This window comes from Pleurodeles waltl, chromosome 6 (genome assembly GCF_031143425.1).
Source record: "Pleurodeles waltl isolate 20211129_DDA chromosome 6, aPleWal1.hap1.20221129, whole genome shotgun sequence".
NCBI lineage: Eukaryota > Metazoa > Chordata > Amphibia > Caudata > Salamandridae > Pleurodeles > Pleurodeles waltl.
The window spans coordinates 1,369,367,654-1,369,388,831 of NC_090445.1; the positions used below are offsets into that span (position 1 = coordinate 1,369,367,654).

Genomic DNA, 21,178 nt, shown 5'->3' on the forward strand with positions numbered 1-21,178 from the left:
CAGAAGTGAGTTTTATTTAGGCTGTCCCAACACCAGCAAGGTACCGCTGCAGAGGTAAACCAATGAATGAGTGTAACATTGGCTCACAATTGGTAATTTAGCCTGAGCACGAGGCACTTACCAGAACAAATGGACCTGGAACAACAACAAAACAGGCATGCATCAATAATTAAGACACTGTCGGCCCCATATTTAACTAAAAGTTACACATTTTATCAGACACTTACAGGAAAACGAATAGAGCTGGTTCAGGTGATTGTGTCATCTTCTCCTTAGTGTACGTATAGCTCTTGTCTCTGCACAATGGGACCATGAATGAGTAGTGTTTTTGAACATGTGTAAGCTGTGGCAGTGGAAGACAGAGACTGAGCTGTGAACTTCTATTGTTACTGGTGGGACACAGCAACTCTGTAATTTAGGCCTTAAGAGACCTCCTTGTAACTGGACTGTGCCGTGCTTCTGTTAATGCTTTACCCGAGAGGTCATTTCACGACACCAGAGAGGTCACAAGCCAAGAAGCCGAAATGAACCTCCCAAAGGAATACCTCGTCGGACCTGTGAATGTTGATACAAGCTACTGGTGAGCAGCGTGGTCCAGTCTTCCACCTAGTCCATGCCACAGCCTGTTTGGGAGCCGCCTGAAAAAAGCAGACTGCAGAAGTTTGTAAAAATGCAGTTTGAGAGACTAGAGAATACAGCAAACCTTGTGGCGAGCAGAGCCTAGAGGAAGGTAGGATATATGCTGTATACATGGAGTAACCTGCAGAAAGGCAGAGCGAGGTAACCTGGCAGGATCCAGAGAGCAGAGCTACCATGCAGTTGGGGATAGCCAGGGCGTTATTCTGAGCTGGCGTTTGCAGGTGGGGCCCGGCCCACCAGCACTTACTTTTGGGACCAGCACTTATTTTTCCTCGTTGGACATTGACCTTTTGCAAGACAGCAAAAGACTCAAAAATGTGAAAAGAGAGAGATGGAAAAAAATGTGACAAAGGGAGGAAACAGTGTTGAAAAATAACTTGAAAGAGGGAAATGAAGGGGAAGATAGTGTCTTGTGGTGAATGGAAGAGGCATTACCACAATGCCTCTTCTACGCCGAGTTGGTTTTTGGCACACCCGACATCCTATAGCGTCGGTCCCCTATTGTAATATTTAGGCATCAACGTATCGGCAAAAACAATCCTTAATCAAGAAAATTCAAGAAACAAAATTCTTGCGCATAGGTGACAGCCAGGTGCCGAAAAAGTGACTAGGTGCTCCGGCAAGTGTGATACAAATACTCAATGGGCTTATCAGGATTTGCATCTGTATGCAGCCTGAATGCTTCAGTTAGAATTATTTGAACAAGTCTTCAGTCAGTCAACGGCGTTTCCATCCACAAACATAAAAGGATCATCATCAAGGTTTGATTCAAAATCTGTCCGGGATAGTGCGGAATAAAATCCACACGAAGTAATTACAGTGTTCTCCGTTAGGAAAATGGAGGTGCATCCAAAATTGTATGAGGATAACCGGTCTGGTCTAAAAAGTTCATCACGCAGCTTTCTCGAAGCTTTAACTGCAATGTGCACTTGAATGCTTTTGTGGCGATCCCAAGATCAGATCGTAAATACTGCAGCCAGCCTGGGACCGGAGAATAGAGATTCCTGGTTGAGCATCGTGCGATAGCCAAGCCCCAGTGGTAGGAAAGTGTGAGTCCAGCACAAAACGTATACAAATGAGAAAAAGCCAAAATACAGTAGCGCTCGACTCGAGGATATCATTTCATTTAGTAACTTGCATTGATTCCAGTGCTTAATTTTGGCTGGTGTTTGCCGGTGTGGCCAACCGGAATTCATTTTTAGGCACTTCTTTTTCCTCAGACTTTGAACCAGAGCAGGAGAGAGAAAAATGCATGGGGGATAAAGAGAAGGAAGAGAAAGACTGAAAAACAGTGATAAAGGATGAAAGCAGAAACTTCCAAAAGTGAGAAAAGTGGCAGGTGTATCTGGTGGTAGATTAAAGCGGCATGAGGTGGATTCAAGACCGCACCTCCGACTTCGATAGCACCAGCCGTGGGCTTCTGAGCAAAACCTTGGGCCCTGGCTCTTACTCTTTCACAAACTGAGCACTGGGGATAACCTGGGCCAAATGTGGACTGCTCTCATTTCATTCATTTGCATTTCACCAATCTGGATAAAGAGCTGCCGCTTTGCCTCAATCCTGGGTGAAGAAGCTCTCAGACACCGATCCTAGCCTTTCGCGAGGATGGTACACCACCAGCTCACCATGATTGGAGCCAATTGTGAGTTGCCAGCCGAGGTTATTTGCGAGAGCTCTGGTTAGAGCTTCCAATGGTGCATGATTTGATGGCTTCATCCCCCTGGCCGTTGTCAGACCTTGAAAGTGGCTTGCCCACATGAAGGTCATCTCTGCACACCTACGTTTCAATGCCTTCACATGGCCGGCACAGTAAACCGTTCTATCTATTTGAACAGACCTGGCAGCTTGAGTTGCATCAGAAATGGAGTCTGGGCATGCTCCTGCTTCTCTACAGATGTTTGCTTGCTCAGTTATATGCAGTGGCGTAAAGAAATTTGAGGCGGCCCCCCTGCCAAGTACATGAAGGGTCCCGCCAAGCTCACTCAGAAGCTATCAGGCCACGGTAATGTGCTGAGGGTGCCACCTGGAGTTTGGGGGGCCCCCTTGGAGGCTGTGGGGGCCTTTGTTACACCACTGGTTATATGTCAGTGATTGGCCTGTACAGTTGACTCATCAAAACCTTAGCTGCAGAAGACCTAGGCCTATGCAGAAGCCACCAATGCATTTGCTCTCTGTGCAGGTGAAGAATGCCATAATGTAACACATACGTATGTAAAACACACGTTCACCTCTTGGGACATCTTGGTATTGAATAAAAGGTTTTTGTTACACAACTTACCAGTACCTATTTTTATCTACCTCTGAAGTATGAAGAACTGAGTGAGCCCACCAGGATTTGAACCTGTGGCTAAACCATAAAAAATAGTTTTCTAGAGTGGATGTATTATTCTAACGAAGCACTAGAACTGGCAGTGAACTTTACAAACCGTGATCATGTCACGGTGCTGTTAAGTTAGCCTCCTACTATCTCCTAATAGAAGAACCCTCAAGCTTGCATCCTCTCCAGGTACAAGATGGCAAAACAGTCACACATAATAAGCGGAAACTTGCAATAGCGATAAAAAGGGGAAGAGAGTGTCTGGTAGTGGATTAAAAACTTGGTCTCAGTATTCAGAGCGTTGATGTTTATTGCACCATCAGCCGGCACCTGAGCAGCGCTTCAGGCACCGGCACATATTGAAAACTGGCCTGCTGTAATTACTAGGGGAAGCTGGAGAAAGTGGCAGAGGCACCACCAATGTCCCCCGCCCTAGACAACAGCCTCCAATGGCTCCAGACCACCGGGGAAACGCCACGTGTTAAAAACAGACAGTCCAGATCTATGGGCATTAGCCTAAGATGCCATCTGCTGAGTGTTTCCAAAGCCTTGCTATGACTGTGGTGGACTGAGTGAGACCTGCAATGACAGCTTTTTCCCTGCTGAAGTGATCAGTAAATAATATCTTGTAGCATCTAATGAACACATAATTGCATTTTGGTGCAAGCATGAGAATTCTTCGAATATTTGACAGATATTAACATAATTTACAGTATTTCAGCACTTCATCTTTGTATCTTTGCTGGATGGTGTTGCAGCACTTCTCAATCACTGGAGTGACTTGCTGATTTGTAGCTTGCCTGTTTTTTAAAATAATGCAGTCCTAGCTGCCATGTGGTACCATGTCACATGTGACACCTTCAGTCAATCTTGGCATTTTAGCCAACAACCCTCAGGAGTTTTAGGCACATACTTAGAATGGCAGCAGTCTCATCACTTAAGATAGTTCTTCGTGCCTTACGTCAAATTAAATAGTCCCGAAAAAGATATGATTGCAGCAACTCTTTGTCTGACGCAGAGCTCAATGATAACGTTGGATCTCTGCTCCAGAGATATATGTGCATTCTCTAGCTCAAGCCGTAAAGGGCTGTATTTCACTTATAATCAGAAGCAGGTGGTACCCCTGGTAACCATTAGATAACACTACTTCTCCTACTTGACTACACTGTTGATGCCTTCCCTAAGGTGACCAAGAGAACAAGCAACATTGATTTCTTAAGCTGTGGTCCTTGAGAAAAACATCTCTCCTCCCACCTGAAAGAATACAAAACACAACCATGGATAGTATTTACTACAGCTACATAAATTCACAAACACAAATAAATAACGTAATTGCACCTGAAAATTAAGATAAGAACTGCTACGATCAGCATTTTCATTGATTTGGAATTACATTCAACAAACATTCTGCAGGAGGAAACCAAGAAGTTGACAGCTGTGTTGGGGAAAACTACACTGTGTTCAAGGGCAGGCTAGAACTCACTCAACCCTTTTCTTGGGGCTATGGTCTGGGCAACTAAATGATAGACTACCTAGACCAATTTATGACTCCAAGAGCACTGACTGAGCCCCTTGGCTTGGCCTAAAATAGGGTACCTCATCCCAGGCCCACAGCTATGATAAAACCCACAATATATTCACTCAGATCAATTGTAAGAGGCAATGTTTACCATAAACATACTTAATAATAGTACAGTACTTCTCCACCACCCTGCCGTGAGGGTGTCAAGAGCTTACTGTTGTTCACCCTTTGTCCTTGAAAATGCTCAGGCCCTGATTGGACCAGAGGATCCTGGTGTGGTGAAATTTCAACTCCCACTCATCAAACGGTGAGGAATGCAGTTTAAATTCCATATCAATTTCAGCAGCTTTGCAAATCGAGTGTCATATTATCTAATGGGCCGTATTATGGGTCCTCAGTACTGCCTCAGGATCATCTTAGACCACGCAATCATTGCATGCAATATCATTCTAGAAAGCCAGGTACCTCAGGCACTGATGGAACACAGTATCGTTCCATTGCTTCACGTATACTCATTATACAGTGCCTGGAACTCAGGCATTCTAAAACAGCCTTTTCTGACCCCCTGCAGTCTAAGCTTTCCGCTGTTCAACATTCATAGATAAAAAAAGGCAGCAGAAGTGCTGCACACCTTACTTTGATGCTGCTACATGTGATCTGAGTCAGAGTATCAGGTGAGATGTTACCTCCAATGTGGTGCTAACTGTGGACCCTCTTTTGCTGTATGGTAAGTCACAACACATGAACACACATCTTCTTCAGGCACTAGTAGACTGGCTCAAAGACATTTATCACACAACATACGAGAACACCTGTAGCAGCTGATTAAATGTTAAAGCAATGGAATGTGTGCAGAGGATTTTGGGAGCATGAATGACAATTAGCAGACTGATGCTCTCTCGCACACCTTCAGAAACAGATTTTCCCTAAGGGTGTCTTAAGCTTGCCCGAAATTGAGGTCATCATAGAATTTATTGTCATGTTTAGGCTCTTTGCTTGGCCAGTCTCACTTCCTCACTTCAAATCCGGCACCTATATGCCCTTCCAGCCCTGATCTCTACTATGAATAAAGAGATAATTTCTAAGATTCAATCTTTCCTACTTGCTGGTGATTCCGTTATGTTATCTGGAGATCGTATGGTGCTGAACTGTCACTAAATAGGCTTTGTGGCACTCACACTGTTTGGAGTGATTCCACGAAGAGCTGTATGTTTAGTAGCATAGGTGTGCTGTTGTAATATTACCTTTGTGGAAAAAGTTGGGCGAGGTCTGGACAAGTGCTTTGGTCGCGTTGTGATGAGCTTGATGCTGCTACTGTGTTCAATGTTTATAGGAGGTATGCAAGGGGAAATAGGGTGCACCTCATGCAGTATTTATTCTGTATAACTTGTTGCAGAGGAGCATCTGGTAGACGTCCTACCCCTTCTTGTGTGGGTGGTGATGTGACCAATCCTTAATCTGTGAAAGAATGAGGGCCAGTGCCCAAAGCTCTGCAGTGGCCACCAAATTTAGAATTTGGTGCCCAAAAACCAACGCTGCGTAATTTTGAATCCACCTCATATCTCTTTAGTCCACTACCAAACACTACCTGCCCCTATAATTCACTCCTGAAGCTTCCTGCTTTCTCAGCTTGTGACTTTTTTCTGTCTTTCTCCTTCTTCCCCCTTTGAGTATTTTTCTCTCTCTGGAAATGTACGATGAGGAAAAAAAAAAAACTGGTTCCTAAAAATGAGTGTCCTGGGAGCCCCACTGGCAACCTCTAGCTCAGAAGAAGCACTGGGTGTTACCTTTTTCCGATGCCATAGTCTCTCAAACTGTTATACACACGATGGAAATGTGACTTCAAAGTAGTCTTCAGTTGACTGGGTTTTGAGTTACAGGGGTTACTATCCAGTGCCCATTGTTCCTGCAAAACCTGAGGCAGGGCCCATCTTTTGTGTAGAGCCATGGTACTCAGAGTACAGCCCGCGGACTGCCACCAGACTGGCAGACCGGACTGGCAGACCTTGCCTAGTGGCCCGCAGACTTTGCCTGGCGGCCCGCAGACCTTTTTTATGTCTAATTCTTGGGGAAACTCTGCACAGCTGATCCATAGGGGACTGCCCCATGCTTTCAGTAAATACAAAATAGGCCTGCTGGAACATGCGCGATAGCAACTTCAACAGCTCCAGCAGCCCTCTTTTGTGTTTACTGAAAGCATCGGGGAGACCCCTATGGGTGACGTACACCTTGCAGTGGCTGGAAGCAAAGGCCCTTTAAAAAAATCAGCTGTTGCACATTATAAGGCGCCTTCTTTGCTGAGGATGTCGCCACCTGCAGCCTGCCATGTCTTAACTGCCTGCAGCCTGCTTTCTCCAGCACTCCTGCCCACCAAAAGGACTCCACACACAGAGAGGCGTCCCGTGGATCAGGTCAGCCTGCTATCCTCATCGCCGACCAACTTGTGTTCCTCCTGCTGGCCACCCGCTAGCCTGCCCTACTTCCAAGAGGCCTTTCAGGTCAGGGTGTTGATTATTTTATGGCTGGCTGTGGGCCTGTTTTACAGTCTGCTGGGCCAGTTTTTACTTTTGATTTCCATAATATCAAAAATAACACTACCTGCAGCATGCTCAAATGCATGCAGTCTTCCATACCTTGCAATAAACAGCATGTTTTTTTTTTTTAACTTTAGTGGCCCGCCCCCAAACGCCCTCACTCCACCCTCATCCACATGCCCATCAGGGCCGCCTCCGCCAGAAACCCGACAGCAATCTGATCCCTGAGAAAACGTTTGTGAGTACCCGTTGTGTAGAGTCTGCCGTACAGGGCCTCCTAGAAGGCAGACACGATTGTTTTTCTTCTGCTGGCAATACAGACTATTTATACTAGGTCTTGGCAGTGAGGAAATGAAATGCTCAGATCTGCTTCACTTGCTCTGCAGAAGCTGCAGACTGTGTACCAAGACTGCGCTGCTTGAGAGTGCCAGTGGCAAACGTTTAACACGCCATCATGCAGGGGGGTAGCATGCATGCGGATGAGTTAATTTTGTTCAACTGTGTCATAGGGCGTGTTTTTGGATTCCCAGATGGCTGCACGGCAGGGAGAGGCATTGCTAACTGATAAAGCTGTGGCTGTGACACAAGAAGTCCTGTCAGCCAAAGCTCTTGAAATGTCTAGATCCCATTAAGAAGAGGATTCCCCCTCTAACACTGAAGGCGAGCTGGAACAGGAAAGACAGGGACATTCTGGACAAGGGACTCATTGCTGGGTGTTCTAGGTTTCGTTCAATGGAGCATTAGTGGAATACTTGTCACGGAGTGGAAGGAGGTTGACTGATTGTGAACATTTATGACTCTTACATCTTTGATGCTGGGGCATTGGAGTTGGTTACGGGACTAGCACGCAATTCTTCTCTTTGCCTTTGGTGGTATTTGTAAAAATTCTTGACCCATAGTGTCCCTTAATGATGCTTATCATTGAAAGGAACAAGCCCTCCTGCCAAACGTGGTGGTTCTAGTCCCTTGTGCAGAGCATGGCAGGAATGAGTATTCCATGCCTTTACTGGTTCATACGTCATTGGGAAAGGCAGAAGACCCCTTCTCAGACTTATAAAAGTTTACTGTCTGTCAGTTATGGATTATTAAAAACGATATTGGCTCGATAGATAATCCCCTTAATCTTTCTACATGACTTTCAGTCATCGACTGACGTGTGGATTGCCTATTAGCACCCCCATTGTTGCCAGCCCACCACTGCTTGTTTGTTTGTATAAGTATCGTCAAACAGTTACAAAGGGTCATTCACGTACTTACCACGGGCGCACTCTTTACCAATTTGGTGGCTAAATACTCTACTGCACTTACTCTGACCACTACCTCGTTTAGCAGTCATACTTTTTCTCCATGGCCAGCAATTCGCTCAAAGGTGCTGTCAGTGATTATTGCTGAACAGGAAAGCTTCCCTCTCTCTTTCTTCTCAATGTCTCCTGAGGACGAGGAGCCCAAATCAATGGATCCGAGTCTTGATTTCTTTTTTTTACCAGAGTGTGGTGGCCCTTTTGAGTGAGACAGGCGCTGTTCGCCAACATTTATTTGGCCTGCTCATACAATAAGTGCTCTGCCTATATCATTAGTTGATAAGATGAGTTTGTGATGTCTCAGTGCTATAAGGACAAAAAGAAATCATATCAATAGTAGTTCAAAGCTTAATTAAAAAGGGAGAGAGTTGGTGAAGGCTTCTGGACTGGGACCCTCGGTCAAATATTTTCAAGGCAGCCACTTGGACTACACAGTGGACTTTAGTTTATCGTAGCAAGCTCACGCATGATGGTTAGTGTTCAAAGCCTTTTGACGCTTTTCAGTTTCAAACATGTTTAATTTTTATCTAAGATCAGGACAAAATGCAAGTTTATATCAACATTATTCACTCATAAATCTTGCATAAGTACACGTAAATATCAACTAGCAAACATCTTGTCTTTCTTTCAAAGAGTCAACATTCTATAAACTCTAACTACGGTGGTATCAAGCAATTTAGATTACAGTAGTAATAAAGTGAGATTGGTCCGTGTAGTGATATGAAGATTATTGATGAGAAAAGATGAACGTGATACAGTACCTCTCATATTATATACAATGTAAACTGAGGTACATGGAGTGATAGGATTTAAAATGCATTGTGAGGAGAGAAAAATAGAAAAAAGTAGAAAAGAGACTGACACAGAGGAGAAGATAGAAAAGGGAGAAAACAGACATATCTAGTTAGAAATAGGTTCATTGGAAGTACAAGAGGTGTAGCAGCCTGTTCTAGCCGACATTGTTCACTAGTGTCAGGAGCTAATTTAGAGGACTCAAGCAGGAGCGGTTTAGATGTGCGGTGTATTTGATACAGTTTGTGGCGGTTTATTTTTCTGTAAGTACAGATCAAATGTATCCCAAAGTTGTTTCGGACAGTTAGTAGATTGGTGTTTTTTTAGGAAAATGTTTTCCACTTTTCTTAAAAGCAGAGCCTGGCCTACCATGTATGTATTGCAATACTTAACCTTTCCTCTGTTTTTGCCATAGTTGTTTCTTTCTGAGATGGGTCTGCATTCTTCCATATTAAACACTGTTGGATCATCATAACATTGTCAATGTGACTTTCGATGTGACTTTCGATGTTTGCAGCTAAAACCAATGTAATGATATGCTGTGGGTGTGTCTTCAATGAGTAAAAACTATGATGAGTGGATGAGGGAGATTAAGGAAGGAATACTCCTATTCAGTTCCCACTGATCTTCATTACTCAGATTTCTATTTTTCTCATAATAGTCTTGGCTCCACTACTTCAGTTTTACCAGAACAATTGCTGATTAGTATGACAGATATTTTTATGAGGGCTGCTGAGTTTTACACCGAGGTGTTGCAAGGTTATTTTAGTTTAGAATGTGTGTGTAAATATTTTGTTATTTCTTTTTATTTAGATTGTACACAGGTGAAGTGAGCAACTTTCTCCATTGCAATTAAGGGACAATAAAAGTAACATGGTGTATTTCACCAGGCAAGCATTAAGTATAATCTCAATCAGTTTGGCGACACATAACATATGTGTACATATTTATAGAAATTATATGAGAGAAGCTCTTTAGCCGTCTGTCCAGAGTCTTCATCCCTTCATGAATATGGGCTCCAATAATGAACAATTAGACTTGGACTAATGCAAATTACTGGTAAGTAATCAAATCATTTGGGTAGAAAGCACTTACAATGGAGCTATAATAAATCATGTGAACAAGGCACTAGGAAAGAGCAAAACAGCACATCACATCCCCACATCAAGGATGGAGATGATCTTATGGTTCATCTGCAGTCAAATTGAAACTGTCTCCAGCCTATCTGCTGTCTGTGCATTCCCAGACAGTAGAGGGTAATGTGGGTGACGCTTCAGATAGGACGCGCCTCAACATGGTGTACACACAGAAGTCCCATGCACTGAGGAATATTCTGCAATTTTCACATGAGCCTTGAGAATGACTAAGTGAAATAATCAGGTGGAGCACGGAGGCCGAACGAGTTCCCATTCCTGATTTATGATTATTTTTTAAGCGTTGCGAGTGGACTTTCACTTATTTCAGAGCACTGAACAATAAGGAAATAAAGTCGGAGGGGGGTGGTTACAGAACAATCAAGTTCCAGATAACATAACGTGATCATCAGCAGGTAGGAAATATTGGTAATTATAGAAATGATATCTTTATTTCGTAGTTGTTTCACTCCCACTTCTGGAAAAAAAACTGCTGTGCAACATTGCGACATGGCCAGCTTCAACCCAGTTTGTTTATGTGTAGCTACAGCTGTTACAAAGTTTTGGTGAACAACATTGCATTTTACACCCTGGCAGACTTACTTTTTGCAAAGTATGAATGAGATAAGGTAGTGTTCTGATATCGCAGCACCCATCCACAGCCAGGGCCGAATCTAGTCTTTTCCGTCGACTTCCAACCATTGGTATCCCTCACCAAACCTCTCCCACAGTGATTTGAAAAGTTGCCCTAGATTCATTAGTATACCTTTCAAGTTAATTTTTTTTACTGATGGTCTTTTGCTGTGATTCTATTTTTCCTGTGATTCTATAAATCATTTCCTGTAAGGTAATCACAACCAAGTGATCCTGAGTCCCACATTCCATGATCTATCTGGCTCTCCGAATATCACTCCCACCTTATTCGCTCTGCTGGTGGATGTCCATCCATTTTCTAAAACAGAACCAGGACGACTGTGTGAGATTTATCATGACAAAGTAATGACCACAGATCCCTCACCACACCACACTCTCTCAACTATTACGAGGAATCAGAGTCTCCAAATTTTACCTTGTCCCGCAGATCACTGGTATTACCAGGTCCTGCGTTTTTTTCTTAACTAGATCTGGTGAAGCATATTCTACATTTTTTCTTTTCTGAATCTAATTCTTGCCAATCTATTTATCTGCTCTAAGTTAGACTACGGCAAGTGCCTTTACGTTAATTGATCAAACCTGGTCCTTCTCTGCCATCACTGTGTCTAGAACGCCACCGCAGCTATTTTACACAACCCAACGATATTTGGCCACATCACAGCTTCTGTTGCCAAGCTTCACTGGCTTTCTTCCTGCAGAAGTATCTCTTTGAATTGATTTTGTATTGTTATTTTGTGCAATTTTTTTAAGTATACTCATTAATATACAGGGGTTTCTACACTTGTAGCTCGCCATTCTTATGACACAAGGTTCTCAGACACTCTCTATTTTACTTGGGACTTCTACCTTACTCTGACCTGGATAGGATGGGAGGGCAGTTCATAAATGAGCTGCCAAACTTTGAAGCAACTTGTCCTTATCTCTGGGTTCAGATCAAGCTGAAGGTTGAGGTACACCTAATAGTCCCGCTATTTCACATCAGGTCCATATTAGGGGTTTCTCGTATTTTGATGAAAACATACTAGCGACCAGTATTAATGCAACAAGTTAATTTCCCCGAAAGTAGCAATACCTTTCTGACCGAGGTAGACCATGTCCAATTCTGTATATATTCCCTATTTCAGAGGAAATAAGGGCCCAAACTTGCAACCGTATATCACTTGCTTGGAGCAGGTGATAAATGGATGCAGGGGCTTTACTTTGCGCAGTGGTGCAGGGGAGGAAGTTGAAGGGGGATTTGTAGCACGTATGTCATAAACCCTAGTGCAAGAGAAAATGGCCATTGACAGATAGTCGAGTAGCAAAATACATCAATACTCAAGGTTCAGTGAGACCCTCTGCCGACTGGCCCTCGTGCCACCATCAATAGCTACGCACCAGTATGTGGGATAGGGACTAAATTAGGCTACGAGCTCGCTATGAGGCCCCAAAATGCTAATTCTGTGTAATTGTGGGCTAGCTCTTCTACTTTAAAAACTTGTAACATATGAGTAGACTGAGAAATATCTCTTCTTTCTAAAATCAGTGTGTTTACGTGCTGCGTTATCTGAGTGATTGCTTGACCGCGCCACTCCGGAGCCTATATGGTTTGTGAAACTCTATAGTTATTCTATCTGAAAGTTAGAGCATGTAAGATCTGTGCAGACTGTTGGAAAGCTCTGCTGTGCGATGGTGAGCCTATAAGCTCTTCTCCACTTGGCAGATAGCTCGGCCGTGTGACCCATGACTGCAATTTCCACATCCCTTGCTCCACAGCTCTTCTGTCGAAACTAGAGATTTCAAGTGTGTCTAAACTGTGGGATAGTTCTGCCCTGTGTGCACTGAGCTTCCAAGTCTACCAAGTGGTCCCTTATCATATGTGATAGATAACCCCTGCCAGTCGTGACGCCTCAACCAAACGTTTGGTACGATCTGGAACTTTAAAATAAATGCTTAATGGATTTTAAAATGAATGCTTTAATTTGGAGAGTGCATCTACAAGTCCCAAGAAGCAGCGCATTGTTTTCTAAAAAGCCAGTAAAGGAGGAAGGTGACACTCATGACACGGACACGCTTTGAAAATATGAGCCTGTACGATATGTGTCACCACCACCCTCACATTTTTCAGTTTCAAGTATGGGGGTTCAGGAGCGCACGGTGTCATCTCTTTTAAATATTGGCTGTCATCAGTGGGTTTGTCATGCTAGTTAAAATCCCCTTGTTAAAAATCTTGTCTGTGCGCCCCGAGTTAAAAGAAATCGGAGATGTCCCAAAAACTGACCTTGCATGGCGAACGAACCGCTAAGAGAAAAGTGATTGTCCGTGGAGAGTTTCATCATTCATGGGACCCCTGCACATCCGAGGGCACCTGCTAGATAAGGCAGACCATATAATTCAGGTGGACCTCTGCACACTGTATGACAATTTACACTTAAGGGAGACCAAAATATTGACAATCAGGACTGCGTCATTCTTGGACCCCTACAACACCTCCCTTACCTACCACCCCGCCCTCATTCGCTATAGGACAACTGGCAGTTTGGAACAGTGCTGCGTGGAACCCTAGCTCATTTAAAGGGAGTTCAATCATTCAGGTAGGACTGAAACGCCCGCCCGGCCCGAGTCTTTGACTTGGCAAAGTGGGCAGAAGTGGGACTCAGTCATACCGGGCTCTATTAATAGGCCCATTCCATAGATGTCAGCTGACAGGCGGGCGGCCAGCGCACCAGGCGCGAGGTCAAGCGTCTCTCCTTGTACAGAAGCGCCAGCCCCTGAAACTCGATGCACTACCCACGGCTCGGGAGCTCGGCTAGCTGCGGACAGACAGGAGGGCTTGGAGCTGTCGGGGGCCGAGGCCACTGTCGCACTTCACTGCACGGACGGGCCCATTTCTTGCCCCGAGCCCCTGCTCACTGGGATCTGAAGGCGGCTTCAAGTGACGTAACGGACCCTGTAAGTTTCCAGAAAGCGAAAAATACAGGCAAGGCCTAACGCATGCGCTGCTGCAAACGAGAACACCCATTTCTCACTCGTCACAAAATTTTCGAATTTCACACCATTTCCTCCTGTCAGATTTACAGATGTTCCTTCGGCCTGACTCCACTTCACCACCCTCTTAGCCACAAATTGCCTTTTTTCTATCCACCATTCACTGATCACCTCATCAATGGTGTGGGAAGAGCGCCCTGCACCCTAACACAGACAATAATAAAGTGACTGCAGTTGGGAAGGAAGAAACACAACAGTCATATTTGGTTGCAGTACATCCCATCACTGATATTGACCCCTGGTGCTTCCCTTATGACAGCTACGCCGTTTCGCCTCACGCAACATACTCAGATTAGATTCCCCAGCATCATCTGATGTGACACCGCAGACATTGTCCTTTGACCTCTCAAAGACTATCACATGATCGGGCCTCCCCGTCATTCGCTGTTGTGACTCACCATGAATATTCACAGATACAACTCCTAGAAAACACTCTGATCCAATGCCATGCCAACATTCTTCCAACATCCTTCCACCATATCCAGTCTGACTCCTAGTCAACAACCCCCATACCAAATCTCTGCCAACATTTCCTCAATTGGCATCCTGCTAACATGGGTGGATCTGGTTATCTGGTTTCCGAACAACTTCCTATGATTCAACTCACATTCAACATCCCCCAATCCAACACCCATGTAACATCACCCAATCCAGCTCAAAAACTGCAAATCTTACATTTTTTGTCTAGCAAGCGTCCTTAATCTGGCTCTCAGGCACATTTATTTTTTCCAACTAGAACTCAAGTATCTTCTATTAAGACTTGACGCATGGTCATCTAGTTTGAACTCCCATGTTCATTCTTAAATTAAACTCTCGTTGATCAGCCTCCAACACATTGTGAGCTGACTTGCTGTCAATATTATCAAGTTGAATATCCTGCCATTTTATGTCAGGCTTAGTCCTTTAAATTTAACTAACTTCTAGGAGCCATCTTTTAAGATATCCCCCAGGCAACATACCCGCAGGCAACATCGTCCAGTTTGACTCATCACCAACATCTTCAAATTCAATTCTCTGCCACCATAATCCTAACTGCCATCTTCTCATGTTTCCCACTGTTTACTCTTGTCAACATGGGAAGAGCAGTGTTTAATATTTTGAACTGAACAAAAATAACTATTATATTAATGCTGTTGCTACTTGTTGCACCTGGCCCTTTTTTAAGGGTCATCCCCAGTTTTTTTGCTTTCTACCTCCTAATTGTTCTGAACAGTTTTTGTTGGCTTTAGGACTCTGGACACATTACCACTGCTAAAACAGTGCTAACGCGTATATGCTCTCGGTGTAAATTGTACTGTTGAATGGTTTATCCATGATTAGCATATTTCATTTACTGTTAAGTCCCTAGTAAAGTCCACTAGAGGTGCCCAGGGCCTGTAAATCAAATGCTACTAGTTGGCCTGCAGCACTGGTTGTGCCACCCACATTAGTGGCCCTGTAAACATGGCTCAGACCTGCTACTGCAGTGTCTGTGTGTGCAGTTTTAATCTGCCAATTCAAGTTGGCAAGGGTACCCACTTGCCAGGTCTAAAGCTTCCCTTTTACTACATGTCAGGCACCCCTAAGGTAGCCCCTAGGTAGACCCAGGGCAGGGTGCTGTGGACGTTTAAGGTAGGACATATACTAGTGTGCTTTATATATTCTGACGGTGAAATACTGCAAAATTCCGTTTTCTCTGTGCACGGCCCATCTCTCTCATTGGTTAACATGGGGTCTGCCTTTAAATACCCTTAAGGTGCAGATTCTTTTTGAGAGCAGAAAAAAAGTGTGGAGTTTAGGGTCTCTGAACTCACAATTTAAAAATACATCTTTTAGTGAATTTGGTTTTTAAATTGTCTGTCTGAAAATGCCACTTTTAGAAAGTAGGCATTTTCTTGCTTAACCCATTCTGCGACTCTGCCTGTTTGTGGATTTTCTGTCTGGGTCAGTTTGACAGTTGGGCTGTTTTGCACCTCACTAGACAGTGACACAAAGGGGGTGGGGGTATAGCCTGCATATCCGGATGAGCCACCTGAGCTGGAAGGGAGGGAGGAGTGGTCGTTCATACCTGAAAGGACTGTGCCTGCCTTCACACAATGCAGTCTCCAACCCCCTGATGTGTGTCTGAAGCCTGGCCTGGTCAGGGAAGGATCTCACAAACACTCAAGACTTTGTTTTGAAGTTTGTCAACTTCAAAGGCAGAAAGGCGTATAAGAAGAAGACCCAAAACCCCAGATTTTTTAAATCTTTCTGGAATCAAGAGGAACCTCTGTCAAGGAGAAGACCACTGTCCCTTTGCTGTGTTGCTTTGCTGGACTGGCCTGTAGTTGCTGGTTCTGCCTGAAAGGAGTGCAAAGGGTGAGCTTTGCTGTGTGTCCTGCTTGAGAAAGTTCTCCAAGGGCTTGAAGTAGAGCTTGCCTCCTGTTGGAAGTCTCAGGGACACTAAAGACTTCAATTTCCTCGACCTGCAGCACTGGGAACTGTGTGTTTTGTGCTGTTCAAGAGGAAAAACCACTGTGCCGCCACCAATGCCGCCGCTGGCCTGCACCGTGACCTGCCGACGGGGTCGCATTGCCCCACTTCACACTGCGACCCTGGTCTCACCGACGCCGTCAACGGAGAACTTCACCGAGCCGCTGCTCGCACTGCGACCTGTGGGACCCGCACTCCAACATCACCTGCTCACACTGCAGCCTGGGCACCCCCGACGCTGCCACTCCTTCTGACACAGGTGACGCTGCCTGTACGTGGCCTGTGGATACCGCTCATGAGGTACACAAAGCACCATCCTGTCCCGCACCGCAGCCCTGGTCCACCGACGCCAGCACCATCGACTCCTGTGTCGTCACCAGGCATCCCTGCCTCCACCGTGTCCTGTGGACACCGCTCGTGAGGGTCAAGAAGCACTGTCCCATCCTGCACCGCCGGCTTGGGTCTACCGATGACAGCGTTTCAGCAATGACAATGTCGCACCGTGACCTGGTGACACCACACTGCCCCGCTTCATACCGCAGCCCTGCTCTCTCCGATGCCGTCACCCAGCCTCTGCATGCACCGTGACCTGTGGGCACTGCAGATCGCATCTCCTGCTTCATTCCGCAGCCCCCACTCCATCCACACCAGTGCTCCTGACTTCATCAGCCCGGAGTTCGATCTGCAACACGTGTGCCTTCAAGAGCCTGACGACCCCCACACCGACTCCGGAACCGACAACGCAACATCAGCAATGCCGCTCTCCGGAGCACACTGTGAGGATCAAGAAGCCCTGCAATTCCGAAGGTACTGTTTTGCAGGTCTGCCCAACACCGTAGCTGGCCCGCAATGCCGTGGCCTATCGACTTCAAGGAACTGTATTTTTGAGTAAATCTTGCAAAATTCGTATCTTTAATACTGTATGTTGGATTTTTATGGTTTTGGTCTTGTTTTACACAGATAAATAATGGATATTTTTTCAAACACTGGTGTGGTGTCTTTTTGTGGTGTTTTCACTTATTACTGTGTGTTATGTGCAAATGCTTTACACATTGCTTCTGAGATAAGCTGCCAAGCTACAGAGGAGGTGAAAAGGGGTTATCTGAGTGGGTATCTTCCTTATCCTGACTAAAGTGAGGGTCCCTACTTGGAGAGGGTGCAAACCGACTGCCAACTAGAGACCCCATTTCTAACACTACTAATAGTCATAGTACTAATACCTCACCTACTGCTTCTACTTCTTATACTATTACTACTACTAATACAGTACTCCTACTAATACTATTATTATACTATTACTAACCTGGCAGATACTCTCATACAATCCCTACTAGCCATACACTACTCGTACTAATACATCTAATCAAGGGAGTAGTCGGAAAATTGAAATTACCCTCACTTGAACCATACCTGTAATCCCACAGGACAGGTGAAATGGGCAAATATAAGCCTCCTAAGAGGAGTTGCCTTCCCCTAATCATCCATCCGCCCGTTCATCCATCCATCCATTTCCAGCTATTCATCCATCCATCTGAACATTTCTCCACCTTTCCTTCCATCATCCACCCAGTCAATCATCCAACCAGGTGTTCTTCCATCCTCTTATCCAGCCAGACACTCACCCTTTCATATATACCCATCCTATCACCCATCCTCCTTTGACTATATCAATCAATCAATTCATTCATCCTTTCACTCTTCCTTCTTCCATACTTTCACCCATCTGTCCAATCTTCCATCCTTCTTTTCATTCACCCTTTCACCTATTGCGCCTTTACCTCTATCATTTTTCCCTTACATCTTTTGTTACTTTAGTCCTTCGATCTTTTGATCCTTCCGCCTACTCATTCTTCCACCCATTAATCCATTTATACTTATACACTTTTTTCTTTCCTTTCATTCTTCTATTATAGCTTTCACCTATTCTTCCATATTTTGCCTTTCATATTTCCGTCTTTCCTTTCAGCCTTCCTTCCTCCTCTCGTCCTTTCTTTCCCCCTTTCTATCTACTCATACTCTTTCAGTTATCCATATTTTTAATTTTTCCCTTTCTCTCTCATGCTTACTTTTTCAGTAATAATATTCCTTTGATTCCTTCACCGTGCATATCAGTATACATCCCTCTGCCATTTATCATGTTTTCCTTAACTGTGATATTTACGAGCACTTTGCATGCAGAACTGCCCACGTTTTCACTCCGTCTACCTGCACAATATCAATACTTATGAGCCTGTGCCACTAAACCCTGCCAGAAAAATATTTGCCACATCTTGGTCGTCGAGGCTGGTGTTTTTTTTGATGCAGATTACCGCTCTCCACATTACGATCGGCCGATTAATTCTTATTTTGGATGACCATTTGAAGTTGCAGTTTACTGCATGCAGTATTACACGAGGGATACTAGAGACTGAACCGCCACATCAGACCTGGCAGAACACGTCCTTACGAAAAGGGTTGAAATGTATAATTTCTTGCTGAAAGTTTACAGTAGCATTAGTTTCTGCCTGTTACTGCCCTTTTCAGACGAAATGGCCCTTAATGCTTGTGATCCTACATAAATAAACATCATAATCATAGCTGTGTGGATGGCAAGGACTTTTTTGTGGAAGCACACAACTTCTGCCCAATCAAAACATGTTCTCCTGACTCCCAACATATGGGCGGAGCTAAAGGCCCCTGGCAAGCGGTGCTCACATAATTGTCTGGCGACAGCTGTCCTGTCAAGCCAGACATTAAACACATTCATGTCAGCATGTAAAGCTCTGTATGTAGTTTTACTTTTTTATCAGATCTTCCAAAGAGTAAGCCTGAGATGGTGTGCCAGTCACAGCTTTCCTGGGGAACTTGTGGGACAGGCATGTCACATTCATATATGTTGTTATTTCCTCTAAGCAAAATTGTTTACCAAGCACAATTCTGCTTTTAGTGAACTCATTGCTCATGTCCAATTTCACTTTTGTTTTTACCCATGGAGAACCCCTCCCATTAAATCCCCCCTTACACCTGAAAGTTGGTTTTCCGTCCCCCTTCCCAAACTGGAAAGGTATCACTTGGCATACTTCGAAGCACATATTCCTCGCCTACTGCTCGATATTAACTCCTGTTTAATATTCTGATCTTTTGGGGATAGTTATTAATTTTGTGCATTAGTAAAAGCCTTTACACGATCAATGTCACCTTTCATAAATACCCTGCCCTCAGAAATCTAGCAAGTCTGTGTGCATGGATCAAGTGGTCTCTTTGGTGGATTTTCTCTCTGACTTGCTTCATACTGCAAATATAGCTCTTTAATACCAGTGGACTTTGTTTCTTGGGAGGGTTTGTGGATTTTAATCAAGTTTATTATCGGATCGGTCACTGACTGGCTACCTGTTGCCCATTTCTCTTGCAGAGCTTGCGGGATCAATGCTGCACGCAGGGTAAGTGCCAAGTTCTTTTGGTCCTTTAGCTTTCTTGTGTTTTGTTACACTTAATTGCACAGCTCACGGCTGCTTCTCAGTGCTTGTGTTCATGTGTCCGTACTGTTCACGGTTGTCTGTGGTGTGTGGATGCACTGCCCCACCACACTGTATTGTTTGATGTCAATAATGGCAGTGCACAGTTGGTTAGCATGATGTACATATAAGCATGCAAGATATGCAATGTCAGGTGTGTGTGAGGGTGGGCATGTTGATGTAAACGGGGGGTGGGGCAGGCCTAGGGCGGCAAGGTGTGCCAGCGTGGTACTGAGTACAGCACAATGCTGGCCGGATGGCATTCAGTGCTGTGATGAATGTGTTAATATGGCTGGGAGGTAGGGCCACCACAAGGTATTTTGATGGGACACACCTATTTTCTTCCGCATGCACAAACTCCGCATCAACCTCTCTGCACCATAATGCACCCAGATTTGCAATGATAAAGAGGAGGGATTGATTTGTTGGATGTGATTTTATTCATGCATTAGAAAACAAAATCTTACACAAAGCAGTTTTAATCTGATCTAAACCAATACACCCTTAAGTGACTCTGACATAAATCAGCCTGCAGATAATTCGGTATGTGGTGTGCACTGTGGAACAACCTGACCTCTTAATTTAGGGAAGGCAAGTATAGGTGAGGCATTTCTCTGTACCGTGCAATCAGTGAACTTAATCGTGTTCTCTCAGTTTTGTAATTTAAATGTATAAGGTACAGAACCTATGAGATATGTGATTTTCCCATTAATACACGTTTTGGCGTCGTGGGCGATGGGTGTGCTTTCATCCAATGTGCCATAGGTCAACATTCTGCCACGTAAACATATCACAATCTCTCCTTCTGCCTTATGTTAAAATGTTTTGCGCCTTTCTGCCTTTCTGGAAGAACTAAATTATTAGACATTCTTCGAAATCGCTGTGAAGCATTTCTTTAACTTATAAAGGTGGAGGTTAGTTGTCATGTGCACGGCATAAAGTACGCAGTACTCGCAGTAGAATAGAGATAATCAAACTAAGGTAGGATGCAACAAGTGTAAAAGACAGCAATGACTACGATTCGTATACCTGTAATGAAATATCTCTATTTTTCTGTAAATATAAGAAACTATGTTTGACTGAGTGGCAAAACCCTTACTTAGCAAGGACAAACCTCACATGATAATTCAACCTACCATGCTGTTAGACTAGGGGCATACAATTCAGAAAGGAGAGGAGCGGTCAACAGTAGAAGTTAAAAAAATTGACCCAGATTAGTCAGGATTTCAATATGTGAAATGCAATGAGTGGAAGCTCAACCGATTTCCAGGGTAGAACCATGCTTTCAAGGTGGTTTCAGTCAGAGCGCCGGTC

The 21,178-nt window shown here is 44.4% G+C and overlaps 1 protein-coding gene across 7 annotated transcripts in view; it reads left to right on the plus strand.

The window, feature by feature from the left end:
- ARHGEF10L (Rho guanine nucleotide exchange factor 10 like) overlaps positions 1 to 21,178 on the plus strand; it is a 552,090-nt gene that overhangs the window by 84,837 nt on the left and 446,075 nt on the right. For 6 of the 7 annotated variants that reach the window (XM_069240675.1, XM_069240678.1, XM_069240680.1 and 3 more), the window contains exon 4: positions 19,762 to 19,789. In XM_069240675.1, coding sequence (XP_069096776.1) covers positions 19,762 to 19,789 — 28 coding nt within the window. Of the gene's footprint in view, positions 1 to 13,678; positions 13,824 to 19,761; positions 19,790 to 21,178 lie in introns of those variants that run through there. The other variant, XM_069240681.1, reaches the window with a different exon arrangement.